General features: G+C 35.8%; 1 protein-coding gene across 1 annotated transcript in view; it reads left to right on the plus strand.

Annotated features, from left to right (window-relative positions):
* The window catches only part of DNER (delta/notch like EGF repeat containing), a 119,845-nt gene that overhangs the window by 59,443 nt on the left and 38,629 nt on the right, over positions 1–21,773 (plus strand). Inside the window, exons 4-6 of the mRNA XM_051781940.1 lie at positions 778–944; positions 15,411–15,556; positions 21,468–21,621. Of these exons, the coding sequence (XP_051637900.1) occupies positions 778–944; positions 15,411–15,556; positions 21,468–21,621 (467 nt within the window). The remainder of the gene's footprint in view (positions 1–777; positions 945–15,410; positions 15,557–21,467; positions 21,622–21,773) is intronic.

Below are 21,773 nucleotides of genomic sequence, written 5' to 3' on the forward strand. Positions count from 1 at the left end.
CCTTTGGTATTCCTTCTGAGGAAATTAATGCCCAAGTATTTGGGAACTTGCCAGAAACATGACAGGTTTTTATTGTTTCTTTGTGGAGGGGAGTAGGAAAAAATATATCCTGAGGGGACAGAAAGAGTGGCATAGAGTACAGCGCTTCCTAACGGAGCCAACAGTGTATAGGCACTAGTAAACCCCATATCCAGTCTGCCAGTATTCAGGAAGACACCATGGACTCAGTGACCTTGGGAGCATTGCATGACTCATTTGATTTAAAAGAATAAAGTGTCCCGAATCTTCGATCTCGTGTGTCAGACAAATGGGGATTTCTACAAGGATCTGTCTCCCTGTATTGAGTGAACATTGAATGTTCTTCAGTAAACAAGAGCCCTGGATGTACTTCAGCTGCAGAAAATGATGGCATTGTAGATGTAGAATGGAAGTACTACTCAAAAAGGCATAAATACAGAGACTGAATAAGGATCCTGAACTATTACGTGATATTTATGTAAATCTCTTCTTGAGCAGTAAGATGGTGACCTTCAAGTATTGGAAATTGGAACTCTGTGTGATTTAATCTGCTGTTACATATACTATTATGCAAATCTTACAGTTGAAGCATTTTTTAATTTTGTGGACATGCTAAAAATCTTCAGGACTTTTCCTGATTCCATGCTTGCTAAATTTAAGATTTTCTTCTTTATTGATAAGCTTTTGTTCTACAGTGATGTATTTCCTAATAACACAAATTTCCCTCAGTGTAAATATTCTCATTATTTCTTTTCTTAGAATAAGGCAAGATGCTACTGCTTCTCTCATTCTGCTATGGAAAGTCACAAGCACTGGATTTAAACAGTGTTCACTCATTGATGGCAGAAGTGTCACTCTTCTCCAGGCACTGGGTGGACTTGTTCTTTCTGAAGAAATGCTTGCACTGGGAAACAACTACTTTATTGGTGAGTAACATGCTTTCTGTTCATCACCTCTCAGTGACAACCAGTGGTTTACACACCATTTAGAGGAACAAGAGTAATTCCTTTCATTTAAGTGCTGCTGAAAGATCCAGATGGGATACTGGGACCATGTTCTAGACATGGATTCATTCAAACCAGACAAGAGGTACACTGAATTTGTACACAGGTGGCACCATTCAGCTTAAAATGTAGGTGGTCATTTTTGCCTGATACCTTTAGATGATGCAAGATATTTTATGTGTTCTATTTTAATAATTGTAAAGCTTTTGGTAAATGCTACAGTATATAACTGTCTGCATGAGGTGTTCCTTTGTCAGGTACTGGGTCAGGAGGTACTTTGTGAAGAAGCTTCAGCCTTTACACAGTAAAACTGAAAAAATATATTAGAAGATCAGATTTCCTATTATATTTTAACAATGTTTAATTGCACTACTTTTTTATTTTCTAGTTTTGTCTCTGTGAATGTGAAACCTTAGAAATATACTGTTTGTTTCATTGGACAATTAAATGTTAAGCATCTTTGTGGAAGGAGTGTAATGAAAATAGGCTGATATGTTATTTTTAAGTGTATGGGAAATAATACTGGTTTAATGCAATATTTATGCATAGATGCAATAGACTTAATTAAATTGAGATTTCTGGGCAGATGTTTTATTATACCAATGACATGAAACCAAAGTCATTGTAATAACAGCGTTTATTATTATCTGCTTGAAATGCTGTATATCTTATAATGAACTATAAGCTGCCACAATTGTTATTCAATAACTTATCATGCTAATAAATGTAAAATTAAAAACATTCTGCTGCAGAAATATTGGGACAAAATCCAAGTGTGTAGCTAATATAGAAAATTCCAAATGCAGCTGTAGTGCCTTGTTCTCTCCTTTTTGAGCTATCACTTAGCAAAGATACTGCTGAAACGTTGTTAGTATAATAATTTGATTACTGTCAGCAGCAGTTTCTTTCAGTGATGTTTATTTTCTTCAAATTATTTTTCAGTTTCAGGGTTTTTCTATTATTCCAAGATGCTTAGTTTTAACCTTTTTTTTTTTTTTCTTTTAATCTAGTTTTGCATTTAATTTGTCAGGGGAAAAGTTATCCTCATGTATCTTCCTCAGGAATAAATTTTTGCATTTGCCTTGTGGTAGCTAATGTATGATAAAAGCATCCTGAAGACAGGGTAATTTGTAGCTTTTATACACTCGTGAAAGTGCCCAAAGGCACATCTTGGATTATAAGCTCCCAAACAGAGGGCCTGAGTTGCTCTGTGAAGGTTCCACCTGACTGTATACATAGTACAGCACAGGCTATTAATTCAGTTGACTAAAACGTATGTTCTGTTGCTCTTTCATAGTTTGTCTTGTCCTGTTTGTCTCTGTGGCTGCCTTTCTGTCACTGGGATTCTTGCTTTAAATTTTTTATTCTGTGTTGGGTAACACGAGGTGAAAAATGTACCTTTCCCTTGATGAATACAAAATGGGGCTTAGTTCATAAAAATAGATTATTTAATGCAGTACAAGTTTTCTGAGACCTCTTATTTTACTTCCATGTGGCTTTTGATATTTTCTTTGGTCTTTCTTTTTAATTTTCTGATAGTGAAATTCTTTGTAGAATTTTCCAGTTGCTGTAGTGTAATTTGATTTATGTAAAGAACATGAATCATAAATGCATTTGCATGAAGCAGCAGGGAGGCTCCAGTAGTGCAGTGAGATGTTCATGAATAGGAGTGTCTGAGCGCTTAGTCAAGATGAGTGAGGTTATAGTGCATTTGAATTTTTATAAATCCTATTTATTTTAGCAAATAGTTGGATTAACTGTAGTGCTTTTGATAGAAAATGAATATGAAACATTCCTTCTGCATATCTTTCAGTCCTGAGGGGTTGCAACTCTGCACTATCAAATAATCAAGTAATGAGGTAACTCAACTGTTTTCCAGAGTAAATTATTTTATGTGGTCTTAACTTACTTATAGCTTTTCCCAGAATTATTTCTTTTATTAAAACAGTTGAGCAAAAAAAGGGTGAAATATTAAAGCAATAAAGACACTGAAACATGAATTTGTTAGTTTAAGAAAGAGAAAACAGAACAGCCTCCGAGTTTCCTTCTCAATTATGTGGAAATATTCTGCTTACTTTCCATCATCAGTTTTTGTACAGTGAAGTGTCTTGAGTGTAAAACTTAAAAGTAACTCAGTTATTTGTTGTGAAAAATGCTGAATGTTGTCTTAACTGAAATCTGCAATTCTACCAAGGCTTATAGAAAAATAATTTAATCTTTCCTTCAGATATGATCCAGATGTATGGAAGTGGTCTGTGAAGTTGGCATGACTCACAACTCTTTAGATTTCAGTCATTTAGTTTTCAATAAGATGACATGAATATATTTTTTTCTGATAGACAACTTCCCATATTTTCTTGATATGCATGACAAGCTTATACTAAGGTAAAATAAATTAAACTGGGTTATTATATATAAAAAACCAATAATATTTCATGTGCTTTTATTGATGCTTTTATATTGATGCTAAGATAGAACAATAGGAGGCCAGAAGATACTGTAGGATGCTGTAAACATAGAGTCACACAGTAAGACTGTGGACCATGACCATCAATATATTTACTTTTTATACTTTCTCCCTCCTTCCCCTACTTTTTCTGTTTATTCAAATGAGTTTTTAAAGGTTTCTTGTCTTAATTTTTGAGTTCTGTACAATGGCATTTTTTGTTTTCTTTTAAAAAATTTCTAATGAGAACTGTAAAAGAAAAATGGGGGAGGTCTGAGTGATGTTTTTCCCATTTTATTTTTTTTTTTTGGATGTATGTGTCTTTTGATCTACATCTTGAGTCACTTTTGAGTCACTTCTCACTGTATTGCCTCCAAGGTTTTTTTACTCAGCAAGGTACTTTAATTACCTCTTGCAAATCTTTCTGAATAAGTTATTTACACCAAAGACAAAACATTTAGGGAAATATTATTTGTTTTGTGCTACCTTGTGGTGACACAAGTTTAAAGTTGTTTAGACAAGATTGAAAAGACGCAGAAGTCAGCAGTAATGTGCTGATTTGCTGATCATGTGGTTCGGGGAACAATGTCTAGAGGTTGAGAAGAATGCTGTTCTGACATCTAAAAACAGACACCTCCAGCACAGTTCTGCTCCCCCCAGAGACAGGACCTGCACTGTATGAGAATGAAGGGGGAGAGTGGAGCACAACTAAAGGAAAAGGAGCAGCCTGTATTCTGTAATGGGATTTATAAAATGGCTGCTGCATCTGCAAACAGTCTTTTGAAGTGCAAGAAAAGAATTATAGTGCTGCGATTATGCAGCATGATTATGTTGTTAAATTACAGCATTTACCCTGTTCAAATAAGCCCCAGTAGATGGCAAAGAGTACTAACTTGAAGACTGGCTTTTACCTTCTGTAACACATTCTTTCCATGCTTTGCTCAGAGTATTTTTAAAGATTTTTTGGTAAGGTTTGATACTATGTGTCAGTCTTCTAAAAAATAATTAATAATGTTTTATTAGGAAGTGTACTTATTAGCCAATGGGAAAAAAAGACCAATATGGCTCGTGCTCTGAAGTGAGAATACTCCTGGAAGTATTGACTCACTCAGTAGTTTAGGTGGATTAGGAGCACAATGAAGCACAGTCCATATCCCAAGGTGGATTTTAATGCCAGGTTACTGCCAGACAAAGGTAATCACTAGTTGGTTGGTCCATGGCACAAACCAGGTGAACTGTTCATCCCTGCTCATGGTTTGCAACAGAAAAGTTTCATATGATGCCAAGAGAATTCCAAAGTTTTGTACCCCTATGCAGGATTTAAAAAAAGAAAAGGAGCATTTAACTGAGGGTTTTTCTGAATAGGAAATGTTTTTGATATCTATACAGAAAAATATCTCTTCTGTGGAGCACTATGGATAAGTATCAAGATTTGCCTGAGAGATAGAAAGTGAAGCAGGAGGGAATCAATGATATCTTTAAATAAGGGACCGCAATTAAGGGTTCAACATCTAAAACATTAATTTATGGAAAGTTTTTTACATCAATAGAGCTATAGATTCATACTATTTGTCCCAACGTTCTTTGAAGTTAATGAGTGATTCCCACATAAACTATTTATCATATTTATAAAACGTCTCATTGGTATTTGTTTTAATTCAGGATCTTCGTATATTGGTGCTAGCAATAATGGTACTAGAACATTTGAAAATGAGTTAGCTGCAAAACTTTACCCTGCTAGAGTCACACACCTATTCTTCATTGCAATATATTTTGAGAAATTGAAATCAGATTAAATACATTTTATGAGTCTGAAAAAATGAGATAAGAGTTCCCCGATGCAGCATCAGTTTGGGCAGAAGTCTTTCAGACTGAAGTTCTCATGAACACTAGTAGGTTACAGCTCAGCATCTCTGTGGTGAGTTGAAAGTGCTGCTTGTTATATGTTTTGGGGAGAATCTTAATCCATTCAACATTGTGCACTTCTCGCTTTCAGGGAATAATATACTGAATTTTGGAACATGGATATATTTTTCTAAACAAGCTTGTCGTGAGCACATAAGATTTACTAAATTGATTAAATAGTAGCTCTCTTGAAAAAATAGTGCACTAACGTTTTTCTTTAAAAAATAAAAAAGGCCTTGCTGAAGGGCTTTGAAGGGCATTTTCAGGCTGTATGGCTACTTCCTCATAAATCCTCTATGACTTTTTGCATTCATCTCTTTTATCCGGGCATGCAATCACATTCTGATTGAAAACTGGAACATTAGCTTTGAGAACACAAATACTGAAAAAACCAAATCCAACATAAAAAAAAAGTGTTTTAATGCTTTTATTGTAACACTTGCATTTTAGTTGCTTCTGTTTCTTTTACGAGTCAGTTATTTTATCCTGGTATTAAATTAATATACCTGTTTACTCAGGCAACAGTTCTGTGCTTCAGGTGTATGTAAAGATACACCTGCGGCTGAGAGACTTCCAGTCAACCTGTTCTAATTTCACACACTTTCTAGTCTACTTGGAAAACTGGTATAGATACACCTGTGTGGCTGCACAGATAGCAGGTTATATTTAACAGTCCAGTTAACAGCTCATAAACCACCATAGCTTCTTTTTTCCCCCAGTGAATTTGGAGATTGAGGAATAACTCATAGAATCATAGAATATCCTGAGTTGGAAGGGACCCACCAGGATCAATGATCAAAGTCCAACTCCTGGCCTCTACACATGAGCCAGAGAGCATCATCCAAACACTTCTTGAACTCTTTTAGGCTCTGTGCTGTGACCACTTCCCTGGGGAGCCTGTTCCAGTGCCCAACCACCCTCTGGGAGAAGAACCTATTCCTAATTTCCAACCCAAACCTCCCCTGACACAACTTCAGGCCATTTTCCTTTTCATACCAATACAAAATTACATACTATAGGATTATTACTTAGTTTTAAGAAGTGTTTATTTGGGGGGTTTGGGCACAGTGTAGAGTGTGAAGCTGGCAGTGCCGACTGTATGCATGCAACCTGTTTCCTTTCTTTCTCCTAACAAGATTAAAAAATGAAATTCTGTTTTCAGGTCTTTATCATGTCTGTTAAGGTATTATTTCTGTTGAATAAAACCTGCTTCTCATCAGCTTTCATGATAAAATGTTGGGAAAATTGCTTTTCTACCTTGGTCTGCCCACTGCTGAAGCTGCAATGATGGGAGCTCTTTCAGAAAAACAGTAAAACAAACACTTGGGTGTTATAATTTTGCCTTCATTTCCCATAGGTAATATGTTAAAAAGTTTATATATCTATAAATGTAAAAAAAATGCTTGTACATAGCTTGAAACTCCTTGCTTTCTGACTTTGTGTTATATTTAGCTCTTCCATGATGCTGCTTAAAAAGCGACTTCCATGAGATATTGCTTCATTAGCTTTTCAGCTTATTGTCTGCTTATAAAATGAGATGAAGACATTTATAAGCAAGATTTCTATTTCTCAGATAAGACCTTGCAGATAATAAGGCAGAAGGTTTAACATTTATATGAAATAATATTTTTATCCGAATAGAAAATAAATCCTCCAGCACAGTCTTTAAATTATAGTGGTTATTTTCGTCACAGCAAACAAAACATGATGTAGACCAGGTGTATAATCTGTTTTTATCCAATATGCCCAGCATTTTAGATCAATACAACATAACTACCTGTTTTAAACTATACTTATCAAGTATTTCAGAAGTATTTCCTTAAATGAAATTGGTAGCTGTACAAATTCACTTGAAAATGGATGCTCTAGCATCTTTCTGGTGAAATGAATTCTGATGCCATTCAAATGCCAGCACCTATAAGGCAGCTTGCTTGAATTCCACAAAACTTTTTAAAGCTTTGCTTGAAAAGGAAAACTAATGCTTGGCTTCTCAAACACAAGAGATCTGTTACTTTTTAATAAGTGTGTGAACAATATGGTTCTATGTCAGAAAGTATAATGTTTTCCTGTCCAAAATACTGTTCTACCTTTCTAGTGCAGTGAAGTATTTTCTTTCCTATCTCTGCCCTGAGAATTTATTTACTTTTTTGATCCTCTGGTTATTTAATGAATCTCCTTGCAAGGCCTCATCAGGCACTAACAAGAGGTCACCACTAGTATGACTATAGCGATATTGAATAGACAAAATGAAACAGTGCAAAAATATTATGTGAAAAATAAATAATCTATAGCTATGTTTTGAAACAAGTCAGTCTTTTCTAGCTCTTTTTATCTGGATGTAGAATTTCAGATTAGGAGGCAAGTTGTAACTGGGGCTTTGGGTTGTTGTGTTTTGTGTTGTTACCTACCTTTAAAACACACCTGCATTTCCATCAAAAGAAAGCAGTTTACTGTGTCTTGAAATTGTTTTCCCTTAAACAAAAAATTAAATAGGACAATTTTATTTCATAATAGGAGATGTGCGAACTGAATTCAGTGAGAGCCACGTAATCAAGTTACTCCAGCTTTAACAAGTGGCTCTGTGTCAGCAGAGCATCTGTGTGAGCTCCCAGCCCATGGCATATGTGCAGTCATTTGACTTAACCCTCTTTCACTGTGGACTAAATTAAATCTCCCTGCCCTGCACATGCCGTGGTTGGATTGTTCTGGCAGCTCTGCTGCTCGGTCCATGTGCAGGAACGTCCGCGTGCGTGACCCTTTTGTGCAAGTCAGCCCTGCTGGTGGGGGCCTTTGGTGACAACTCCTCCAGCTCGTGGGGTTCTCATTTTTAAGTGTGTAGTTTGCCTGGAAGGGCCCTATTGTCTGCAGTATTCAGCACTGTGCTCAGCTGAACATTTCCCTGGGGTTCTGGGCATAAGAGCTAACCTTGCAGAAAATGGCCTTTTGGTAAACAATAGCAGCAGCAGCAGAACAGTGAACAGCAAAAAGAGTGCAATGAAGTGTTAATTTCAATGATTTTTTGAAAAAGATGGCCTTATAAAGCAAAAAACGAAGTGTTCACTTGAAATCCAAACCATTCTGAAGAATGCTGTAGGCCTCTATAAGAAAGGGTATCAAGAAGTGGTATCTATAAATATGATGTCCTTCATGATCAAGTTGCATGTACCTCATCCCATATCTAAGTAGATGTAAACATTAGACTATTTATGTTGTATTATCTTTTAAGCTAGCATTTAAATAATTTTTACTCTTTAGAGTGATCTTTAATTGGGAAAGTATCAAAATTAATTTTTAGTCACTGCTACTTCTAGCAAGTAACAGTGGGAAATTATTTTTCTAGTCCATCTTTGAAGGTTCATCTACTCACATTTGTAAAGCTTGGTGAAAGGTATTTACCTTTTGTTTGTTTATTTAATTTTAAGATTTCTCATTCTTCGAGTATGACTTTTCTGGCCAGTCATGATATTTATGTTCAGTTGATCCCATGGTTGTTTGCACTGTGGGATCTTGGACAGATTGCTTAACCTGACCTTGGTTAAGGTCAGGTTAACCTGCTTAACCTTTACCATTGGTGAAATAAGGACACCAATGCACAATTGGTGCATTATGCAATGTACCAATGTGAGGACAACGAGGGGTGCATTTTAATAATGCTTGTAAACTGCTTTGAGATCTTCAGCTAGTAGTGTAACACACTGTAAAGTGTATTTAAAAGTAGAGTGGCCACTCATAAAGCCTCTAAGTTGAGGTCACTATAGATATATCTAAGTGATACCTCTAAGTCACTATAGATATACCCCAGCCAACGTTGCCATCCCATCTTCCACAGCTCCCCTTATTGCAGACCCAGCTACGTCATTTGTATTCCACCACATTCAACTGCTTTTATGAGGCATGATATCAGAGATTCTGGTGGTCTACATTTATGCCCAAAATAGTTCACTGTCAACTTGACAACATTGTTGAAATGCTGACAAATTAGCATACAATGGGAAATTGTGATACAGGAAATCTTTTAGAAGACAAGTCTTGTCACCCTTTTTTGGGCTTTCACCAGCATTTTGGACCGTAAGCAGAGTCCTTGAGGCTGTGGCAGAAGGTCACACTCTAAGCTGTCACATCTCCTTCATAGGCAGTATGAAAGTGGTTTTGTAAATGTAAGTGTGCTCTTGCTGGCTAACTAGTTCATAGTTCCATTGTGGGTTTTGGTCCAGTAAAGCTATTAAGTTGGGTAATTGTTTAAGTAACAATGAAATTCAGAAATTGCTATCTGTTATAGAGGAAATGTAATGGAACGTGTGCTTGTTGATTTTTCTGTGCTGAGTGAATTCAATTGGTTTACTCAGTTCATAAATATATTTAAACTACCAGTCCTGCAAAACTGAGCTCCAGCTTGAAAGTCCAGCTGTGTGCTCTTTCTTCCCAACGTTTTGGTAATAATTTTCTGACACCCAAATTTTGCTTTCTGTTACGCCACTGTAACACTATCATTGTCAACCTGCCTCTGGTAGAATTGCAGTAATGTTACTGAGAAGGTGACTTCACCAGCAACTCGCTTACCTTCAAGTGATTATGCCCGAGAGGAAAGTATATGTTTTATTTTAGGAGCCCAGGCTGAGTTTTCAATGTTGATAGCAAAGGAGGAAAGCATATCTATTTTTAAACTGATTATTGTAACTATGGTATCAATTTGGAGAAGAAAAAAAATGCAATAAGAAGGTTTTCAGTCACTTATCAACAACAAGAAAAAATTCTTTAAATTGCTGTTTCACGTGAACTTTTGAAAAATAGGATAGTTGAAACAGGTCTTGAACTGATTCTAAAATATATATAGACTTTCAGAAGCAATATCTCCAATAAAGCACAGTAAGCATGCTGATCTATGTAGAATTTGGGAGAGTTGTACCACCTATAAATAGTGCTATTTGTGGACAAAATAGCAATCTTGTTATTGCAGCTGTATTTTTGTATCCCCAGATGCTGTGTTGCCTAGCAGCATCATTAGAGAATGATCTCAGATGTTCGGTATGGTGCTGATGGCACTGAAGTACTGCATCAAAAATTGAGAATGGCATTGATTACCTGTTTCTCATTTCTTGTTTTCTGCTTATGTATGATAATCATCCTGAGCAGACAAGGAAGGGATTCCTGACCCGTTCTCCAAATTCTGTAGAACAGTTTGTGTCAGGGCTCTGAGAGTATTGATAGGCCTTAATGACCCTGAGTTTTAGGGTCATGGAAAAGGTGATAACTGTTTGTCCATTTGTAACTCAAAAGCAGGTCTCTACTACTTCAACTTGTAAAGGTAAATTTTCAGAATCAAGTGCATCATGAGCGCATCTTGTTATGCTTTTTCATTTGTTAGGTTTCTAAAAGGAGTTGAATTTGACTTCCATGAACAAGTGAAGGATTGAGCTTGCTTAGATTTGCTCAATGAATAACTATTTGACATTGTGATATGCAGTGCCATAAGAGAGGAAAATTGGTTTATTTGGTTAAAATCAATTTACTACTTGATCCCTAGAATCAAAAAGGCACTGAAGCTTGGTGAGGATTAGTATAGACTCCTGTTTTCGTAGTAATTTTCATAGTTTTGAATGGTAACCATATGATGCATGGACAGTGTGAGTGTTATGGACATGAAATAATCTGGATAAAACTTGGACATAAAATGTTTTAGGAGAAAGAACTAGAATTCAGGTATCCTTTTTTTTTTCTTTTTTTTTTTTTTTTCTGGTGATTGCTGCAATCAAAATACAGTCTCTTTCTTTTCTAACTTCCTTTCTTTAAAGTATTATGTCTGCAAAGTTCAATGGCCACAAAAGGTTGAGCATATTGACCACTCTTGTTTAGCTTGCTGGATAACATCTTCTCCTGTGATGTGAGAGATATGGTCAAACAGAAAATTCTTCTTGACTCTTTGGGTTAATTCTGTGGCTTTACATCATCTGTAGATGAACTGTCCTGTAGCTTCTATCCTGGACCACTAAAGCTCATAAATATGGTTCAATATGCTCTGATGACAGCAGTGTTGTTTCTAGAAGCTGAAATCTGATCTGGAAGTATTATAGCTTCATTATGTCACTACATAACTTGAACTGAAGATGTGGTGCAGGCACACCAAATACTACTTCTTTGCTCCTGAAAGACTGATAGTGTCTGGTTTTCTTCCATTTGAATATATCCCAGTTTCCCATTTTCCAAACAATGAATGACTGACTGTACTGTGCACCTTATTCTGGGGCCCTTTTTTGTTTTCCTACCCATTTAGGCTTATCAATGCCCTTGGTGCCAGGGCTGTATCCTGTATAGGGAAGCTGCAGGCACCTGGTGTCTTTGAGAACTTCACTGCTTTGCAAAATGTTGAAGTTGGCTACTGACCCCAAAAGCTTTTGGTGTGGGAAGGTGTTGAGAGAGAAAAAGAGAACAGATGGAAACTGATAGACATCCCACTGCTGTCTCATTTCCTTAGGAAACCAGGCTAAAAATAAGTTGAAAACTTCAGGACTGATACTTCACTGTGAGTGAGTGCCCAATCCCCTTGGCAGTCATTCTCACTCATCCAAGAAACCTCTAGGTGGACTGAAAGACCTATATTTTTGCGAACTGGTACTTTTATGTAGGGAGCTAAAATGATAATCTATTATTTCAGCCACAGGTGAGTATCTGTTGGAATACATGTATTCACTGTGTGGAATACAGAGAAATACATTTGAGCCAATAGCAAAAGGCAAGTGTTTGTGTGTGTCTGAGTATCCAGTACACACTAAGAGTTAGTTAACCATTTGTAGTGAAGTGTTATGCCTTTCATTACTATTATGTGCAATAAGATAATGATCTTAGTTGGTGGTCTATTAACTTCAGTTTTCCTTTGGCTGTCCAATATGGACCAGCTTGCTGACCTCGGTCTGCTGTGCTTAGAAGGAAGACAGGTTCAGAAATGCGAAGAAGCAAATCAATTTGTGTAGTCTAGAAAGTGCAAGCAGTGGCAGTCTGAACAGCATGATATGACCTTGCTGAAAGCACCTGGACATAATGATGACACCTGTCATCTTTGGTTTTGACTTTATTCCTTCTTTTTCATTCTTAACTTTCTTGATGTGAGTGAAACAGAGCATATGTATTTGGTGCTCCTAGACACAAGTAGGTGAAACTACCAGGGAGGGATGAGCTGTAGTGTATTTTACCACACATACTGCCAGGGAAATCGTGCAGGCATTTCTCAGACTATCAAATGTGTGTGCACAATGCCTGCAAACGCCTCCTCTGCAATCTAAATGACTATTCATGTCACATTATGATTTATTAGACTTTAGAATTGTTTCCCTAACATTACTGTAAATAACTCAACCCTGAATTCTGCAACTGAAAATGCTTCGATGTCATTATGTTTTAACTAGCTTTAGAAAACCAGCAAGGTTGAACTGAACAAAATTACCTTTTGATATAAACTGCTGTAATGTTTTTCTCCAGACCTTAGATGAAGGTAGCTGTAAATATGCCTCTGAAATTATTCTCCTACCTAGAAGTTAAAAATAGAACTTAAAACTCACTCTAGTTCAGTTGCTGTTATGGGAATTGGGGAAGGAATTAATTGAAGTGCTATGACCTGAGTTAAGCAGGGAATTATATTTAGGTAGTCAGACAAGCTTCTCTTAGCCTTAATATCTGGAGATCTCTGAAAGTTGTATGCAACTTCTGTAGAGTGAAAATAAATATCCGTGTTTGTATTTTTCTAGTATTTGGAAATCAGGTGAGATAATTGGAAATTACAGGAAAATATGTGGCGTTCCAGTGAGAATAATGATTTTTTTAGTGATTTGCCAAAGGGCTTTTGATACCAAAATAGTAACAGGATTCAAAGTACAAAGAAGGTTGATTTAATATTTCTTTAGGGAACTGTCCTGAAGAATATGTAACAATCTGCTTCAGACAAGCAAATGTGAACCCAAAGACATTTCCTAAATACCACATTCTTCCAAGCATTCACGTATAATTGCAGGACTGACAGTGACAATTGCATTCAGTTGTTAAAGAAAATAATTCTGGCTGCATCTTTGAACAGATGGGTAAAAATAGGGTATATATTGAGGCCAGAATAAATTGGCTAGCTCTGGAGGGGTCATCAGATTACAATAATCTTCACTAGCAAAAACAGACCATTAGACATTTGGAACTATACCCAAAACATCCTTTTTTTTTTTTTTTTTTTTTTTTTTTTAATCTGATCCCTTGAAATATTTAGCTAACCTGTAAAGGCTACACTCAAGCTGGTGGTGTCTATGTTGGACATGAGATTTTCCTGTTTGAAGACAGGGTTTAGGGATCGTAGACAACTAATTGTTGAAAGAAGGCAGCATTTCAAAAAGTGAAATCTAAAAATGAAGGACAAAGAATGGAAGTCTTCCATATGATTTTCTATGGAATTTGTAGAATTAGTCATGCTTGACACTTCTGTATGCAGAATGTAAGTAATGCTTAGCAGCTGTTCTGAAGGAAAATTCACTTGATGTTCTAAGTGTTCCACAAAACTTTTGTTTATTCCTGTTCTTAATAAATGTTTTGTTGTACTATTTTTTTTGCTTGACTAAATGTTGTGCTATTTCCAGTCTATAATGCAAGAAACTAGACTGCATCATTGAAGCTCCTTAGAGGTTTAGGCTGTAAGTGGATTTTAGAATTTAAAGTGGAAAATGTTAGAAAAAAAATTCTATGTCATACACTTCTTGCATCTATTTACTGTGATTCTTTTTAAAAAGAAGAATATTTTAAAAAACCCATCAATTTTTTTGCTTAAATTCTCCCTGTATTAATTTCTAAAGAAAAGAATAATGCTGCAATGGTTCTGTATCTGTAACGTTCCATACTGATACTACACTCAAATAGCCTTTGGAGTCTACCTACACTAAGGATAGTGGAGCCAAATTTGACAATTTATGGAAGGATCTTTGGTGGATTTTTTTATACATGTACTCTGCATACAGTATATACACTGTACCAAACTCACACATTTTATATCAGTGCACATTTATTCTGCCCCAAGCTCCCCAAACAAAACAGCCACACGTGGAAGGGCTGTAACCCAGGAGTTTAATCCCCGTGCTGGAACAATGCAGTTCGAGCACAAGTGAAGTACAGGAGCAGAGTTTATATGTTTTGAAAAGAACTCTGACTTAATTGTGTATGTCATGGGCTGTGTATGTGCCATATTTTATTTTTCCTGCTGCCCTTTATTTTGTTTTCCAGATATCTCTGTTAGAAATGTGGGTGATAGTGATGTCGTTAAGCTCCAGTGTGTTTTAATAGCTTCCAACCAACAAGGTTTATAATTCCATGCAATTACAGGCGCTAGCCAGAGATTTATGAATTTCCCTCTTCTTTGTCAAATATTCCCATTTTCATGTAGTGTTCATCTCTACCTGCTATATCACCTTATAGAGAAATCAGATCAGACATTCAATAATATTTGCATTCAATAATACTTGCATTCAATAGTACACAAAGAAATGCTGTCAAGTTGTGTATGTATATTTTTGCAAACTTCATAAAAAATAGAGACAAAGGGATTCTGCATCTTTAACCAGTGTAATGAATCTGTGTGCTTTTGAACTCCGAAGTAACTTTTGTGAATTCATTTAAACACATTCCTCTGCAAAATTTGATTTTGATATTCCTTGTCATTAGAAAACTTAAAAATATATTTTTTTACATATCAAAAAGATAGCGGGCATAAGCATTTGATTATTTGAGACCTAAAAAATGATTGCAGATCAGAGCTCTGGAAGTAGATCTGTTTCACCATCCTGCCTTTCTTTTATTAATCAATATAACGAGCGTTTGTCTCCAAACTGTGTTCTTGTTTATATTTACACGCATTGAATTCAGATAGGTGTGTGTTAAGTGGGAGCAATGCTGTTCTTGGTTGACACTTTATTTCAAATCAGTTTTATCTGCTTGTCTAGCTGTAGAGCATTAATATGTATCAGTGTTTTTGTCACGTAGTAAGAATATTTTCTTTTTTTTTTTTTTTTTTAAAGGTTTTTTGAACGATTCAGTTACCAAGTGCATTGTGGCTCTACGCTTGACCGTGGTAGTGAAAGTCAGTACCTGCCTGCCTGTGGGAAGCCATTCAGAGAACTTGCAGTGCTCGGGGAAAGGAAAATGTATCACCAAACCAGATGAGGTAAGGGGAACTTATCGAGACCTTCCTGCAGTGTGGCAACTCCACGAAACTATAAACAGTCCTCTGAGTGTGTGCATGCCTGCTGCTGTGTCACAGCCTTCTAAAGCTCACAGGTGTTACTGGATAACAACCATATATTTATTGCCTATACCTAGGAATGAAGCACTTGAAGTAAGAAAATAACAGATGTGAGATGCAAAGTTTCTTACCCTTCCTGGCAGTAAAAGCAATCATTCTGATCAGGTATAAGGTAATTTGTACTGCATCCTGCCACTACCTAAGAATGTTTCTTTATGAGAAAAGGCCCACGTGGTGGACACTTGGGATCTCCAATCTCCAGACCAATGTGTTCCAGTTTAAGTCTTCAACCTTGTTTTGGTCTTAGGTGTGATTTAATTTAGTGCTTGTCTCTACACATCTTAATAACTGGTCACTCAGAATACACTGGTCAGTGCAATGGAATTATCTGAGCATAATTATGAGAAGAAACAGAACTGAGTAATTTGGTATTGCTTGAGAGTTTTCCTGTACATCTTTCTCTTTTACATAATACTACATTGAGAGATTACAATGCCAATTCCACTGGCCACTGTGGATTTTTTATGTGGTCAAGTAATATGAGAAAATAAGAACCAAATCTGTTAAATTTGCATTCTCTGTTTTGCTTTTACAAAACCAGACTGGCCTTCTGTGACTTAGATCCCATATACTTTGTTACCTTCCATACATGTTATTTTTTATTTCATGGATTAAAAGTCATTTACAGCACAAATATGCGCAGTTAATCTTTGGTTTTATTAATATTCATTTGGGAGATAAAAGCAATAGTAACTGTTGAGTAAATATTAACAGCTGTGAGCCTGCTCTGAGCACAGAAAATTTGGCATATTTAGTGAATTCACTTTTAGTTCATCTGCTACCATTTTCTGGTTTAAATTCTCAATAAGCATGTTTGATAGAAAAAGGATGTTTTGAATTGTAACAACAATAATTAAATTGCTACAGTAATCTATATATACAAGGCAGTGCTAACATCTGGAATAATTGTCTGTTTTATTTCTCAAAAATGAATTTTATAAAATGCTGGAGGTAATGTGTGAGCATAATTATTGCAAGATGCATTTAGAAATAAGTGCTACTCTGCTATACCAGCTGGCTGGTATCCAAATAAATTATTCATTCAGATACAGGGTTCTGTTTCATAGTCCAGTTTAGTTTTTCTGTTTTACTATATTTATAATTTTTATTTTGTAAATTTGGCATCTTGAACTTCACTTATGTAAATAATATGTTCAAATTTACTATGTATAACATCATATCAAAATTTAGTCTTTTTCCATTTTTTGTCAATTTGAGAGTTAAAGCCTTTACTAAATAGCCTTATTTTGTATATTTTCATGTTGTTTGTCCATTTTTACGACTAATTTTCTTCCCTTGTTGCGTGTCATATGTCACAAAATAAAAATAAATTATTTCCTGTATCTATGCAGAAGAATTAACGCTTTTCTGCGTTAAGGAAAATGCATATATGGCCTTTAATAATTATCCATGTGTTATAAATATTTAAGACATGGCGAGTAAAGTAAAATTTTCTTTAAAAGGAAAGCCAGATTGACTTCATGACGAGAAAGAGAAGGAATTATTTCACTCAAAAAAAGATAAATCAGTGTTTATATGTCCCTACTTGTAATCTTGGCATTGAAAAATTTATGTGTTAAAACTGGAATAGTTAGTAATAAATGAGCCCTGCCTTGTGCACATGTGGTATGTTGTTTTCCCTGGCAAATGAATAGAAAAATTTAGGACTGTTCTTATATTTCCACTTTTCTTTCTCTGAATCTATTAACAGGAAAGTTTATTGAGGCAATGTTTTGGATGTAACATGCACTAGGCTGTAGTTGACTGACTCTGTCCCTGTGGGACACAGAAACCATGTTGAAGTCCATTTCTGGAGAGGTGTCTATCAATTAATGGCAGTCAGAGATCTGCAATTAGCAGGAATCTTAATATCTCTAAGGACAAAATAATATATAAAAATTAATATAAATATATTTGTATGAATAAAATTTTTTCTTTAGAAATGCAATTTCTTCTATTTTCACATGTTACAAACTGCTCCTGAATTTTCTAGAACTTGAACAAATGAGGAATGTCCCCAGTGATCCTCTCGAGTGCCATCAAACCTGGGCCAGGTAGCCTGCTGGGCTCACTAAAACCTCAGATACAGTGACCAAAATGTACATAATTTATGTCCAACCTCCTACTTCAGGGAGAATAAAACTGCTGTGTTGTCTCTTTGTCCATGGTGTTTGTTTAGATCTGTGAGATTTCTTTGCTCCTCAGCCTATTAAGTTGCATAAGAGAATTTATTCTCAGCTGAGAAACTGATTCATGCCCAGCATAAGGTAAAAATAGAAGGTGCGTATTTCGTTAAGCAGAATGTTTTTGCCTTTGTTTAACTCAAACTGTGTGAGATATACCCTAAAATATCTCCATGATTTCCCTAACGACGGAGCAAGCAACTGCCAAAATTACACGCTCGACATGTACGACCATTGTGGTGGTTTCCCAGGGCACAGTTCTTTTTGCAGAACTTAAACTTTAATTTTCTTTAAGTTTACAGCAAGTCCTTTGTGATTTGCTGTTTGTTTTTATCTATAATTCATTCTGTTTTGCACAATCTAGTCTTGCAGGAGGCAAAGCAACTTCTTAGAAGAATGGATAAAAGACCTAATACCATGAACAAGCTCAGAGCTCTGCTGGCTGTAGTCATTGCTCCCAGTGCCAAGAAGATTTATGGTTGTCTTTGGGGCTTTATGTACTTCATAGTTTTATTTCAAATCTAGTTTAATGTAGAAGAATGTAGGAACACATCTGCTTAATGGGAAATTTGAATGTAATTAACAATCTGCAGTGGTATGAGCACAGTGGCAAACTGTTATCTATGGAGTGCATACAACTGTAAACAAATGAATTCTGGTCTAACCTGGGAGTCTTGGACAGTTTTTACTCATTCCTTACTGATACATAACTTGACTTCTACTCAGCTAGATACTTTTTATAGACTGTGGATATGAAAAGCAAACTTTTAATGCAGAGTTTCTTTTTCAATTACTGTTGCTTTTGAAAGTAACATAAAATCCACCACTTTGAACAAAGTTCTGTGAGGTTTCGCTGAGTCCAAGTGATGCCTTTTCCTTGCTTTGTATGAACTTTGTACCTCTGCCTTCCTACCATGCTTGCCATTTGTCCACAAGAGGGAAGCAGGAATGTGTCAAAAGTACAACACTGGTCTTGGCAGCATCACAATATAAATACAAGTGTCAGATTCGTATACTCAGCCTTACACCAGAGTAAGTTGTCCTCAAACCAGTTAGGTGTTAAAGGAAGAGAAAAATATTTGTATTAACACAAAGAAGAGAGATTTGTCTGGTGTGAATTTCTGACTTCATGTAGGATTTTGAAGTGAACTTTGCCCATCTATTCGTTTTGAATGCCACAACTTTATTTATCTATGGGGATAAAGTTGTTTCTTTCACAGATTGCTCTGTTCCATAACTTCAGCTCTCCCATGTAAAATATGGAAGAGCTGGCTGTGTAAAAATGAGATTTTATTGCTAGATTTAGAACCCATGAGATTTACACAAAAATAACTGGCCTCTGCTGGCACAGAGAAATAACATATTGAAATGAATAGCAATGAATTCCATCTCTTCTCTGTGGACTAGAAGCTTTGGGGTAGATATATTTAATTATAATTTGTAAAAAGACAAATTATAAGAAACCCTAATGTATACCTGAAGGCAAGCTGCCTTGCATATGGACTTATTTTCCTAAGTCCAATATATTCCTAAATACAAAGTATGTAATTATCATACAGCAATGTTTTGCTCAGATATTATAGCAACTCACTGGGAGTTGTAATAAATACTGAAAGTCTTTCTCAGCAAGAGAAAGCATAGACATAAATTTTATTCTTGTCCTCTTAACAGTTTCTTTACTATAGTAAAAAAAAGTACTTATTACTCTGCTTACTTAAAATAGGGAAAACATTACTATATTCCAACTATATTTATAATATGATACAGCTTGCATAATATCAGATTATTTAAGAAATTTATTTTATTGCCATCCAAAATGATATATTATAGATTTGCACTCACCTTATCAAGTAAAATACACAGGTGAACTGTTTATAGATAGTAGATGGTTTAGGAGTTCTTAGATAGTGACATTAATACTGCTGGTGTGGCAATGTGGCGCTGCTTCTTGACTTAGTTTTCCTCAAATATGCTAATACATGTTAGCTATTCAGGGAAACAGCAATAGTATCAGTTGGGGGAAGTGACAATAACACCTAATCTTCTCTATAGAATAACTTGTCAGCACCTCAGAACTGTTACCTGTCATTAGACATTTCAGTTTGAAGTGTTACAATGCTTTTCTTTTGCAGCTTTCAAAACCCATTTTGTTAACTACTCTTTATGGTAAATTGATGCCTGTATGAAACTCTTAGAGTGATATCAATATTATCTGAGCTTTTCTTAACTTCCTATTTAATCAATATTGTTGAAGCAGTGGCTGATTGTTGCACTGTTTAAATGTATTAATATTTATATTGATGTAGCAGGATGTTAGTGCAGGCAGAGCCGGGCTGCTTGTGTCTCTGTAGACAGCTCACATGAATTATCTTTAAAGTAAGTTACTGTACTATGGGAGTACAATAATTTTGACTCTGTTTTGCTTGCCTGACTTTCTGTTGAACTGCAGCCTTGTTTGGAAACCTGTCATTTCTAATATGTGAGATATTCAGAGCTATTTTGTGAAGAGGCTTGGGTAAATTCCAGAACATTTATAGACAGTACTTTTAGTACACTTAGCAAGGACTTCTTGCACTCCTGATAAATAACATGCCCATCATTTTAAGTTTTAGAGATGTATCATATTGATCCTTGTATAACTCTACCAGTGAGGTATTTGTAAGGAAGATTGAAATCTGGGGTTTACTGAGTAAAGTTTTTTATTTGTGTGAAGATGATTATTTTCTACTTAAGCCACAGATGTTTATTCATATGAAGCAAAGACGAGTAAAAAATAGAAGACCCCCCTCTTTTTCTTTCTACTTCCATGTACATTTGCATTACAATGTCTGTGCATGGGACAGCTGCGTTCCAGCCCTAATGATCTGGCTTTGAAACGTGAGAGTGAGTGATGTTGCCATCTAGTGTTTATTGAGCAAATTCAGATAGATATTTAACCTAAATCTATACTACAGAGGAGATAACTTACCTTGCTTCCTTTCTTTGAACCTTCCCTGGCAATGTTAGTGATGTAAAGTTTTTTTAAATCTAATTTTAATTATATTATTACTAAAAATGTCATATTATGCCTTCTGTAGGTATTTTAAACCTTTAGCAGGGGTAGTGGTCTTGTTTTTTTATTAAGCAGCAGGGTTTGGAAAAAGTAGTGAATACATTGGGAAGAAGACATATTTTAACAAAATTGAAGGGGTTGTTACTGCTGAAGCACCACTGAAGTGACCCCCTGGGAGCCAGTCCTGCCCTTCCCTTGAAGGGTGCATGTTTGTAGTAGGATTTTTTTGCAGTAAATCTGCACATTACTTATCCTGACAGTTATTTCAGCCTATAAATCTAGTTTCTGGAATGGAAGAAAAAATTTATAGTGATTTAGGTATTATGGATCTGATCCCAGCCTCCTTGTCTGGATGAAATGACCCGGCATCATTAAAAATTTTAGCTGAAGAATTAGTGCAGGTTTAGTATTTGATGTATCTATGGCAGCTGTTGTTGTTATAAACAGAAAACCCAATCATCTATGTTCAGTAGGGTATTAAATGAAAACATAATCTTTGAAAATATATTGGGAAGGACATATCCTGTTTGTTTTTTAGGCAACATTTTTCTGTGAGTGTGAAGATGCTTATAAGGGTTCCCTGTGTGAAGAATTTGATGCTTGTCAGAGCCAGCCCTGTCAGAACAACGCGACCTGCACCGATGTGGCCCAGAAACACGACAGGAACAATTTCACCTGCAGCTGCCTGCCTGGTAAGTTTTGTGTTACACTTTGAATAATGCATTTCTGCTTGGACAGCCAGGGCACATGTTTTGCAGAGCAGTGAACTGTGTAACTTCAGATATCGGGAAAGATGGAAAATACAACAACATTGAGGGCAGTTTTCAAAAGGCTGTGAAAGATT

This window comes from Manacus candei, unplaced genomic scaffold, assembly GCF_025592945.1.
Source record: "Manacus candei isolate 608988 ecotype Guabito, Panama unplaced genomic scaffold, ASM2559294v1 h1tg000015l, whole genome shotgun sequence".
Lineage (NCBI taxonomy): Eukaryota > Metazoa > Chordata > Aves > Passeriformes > Pipridae > Manacus > Manacus candei.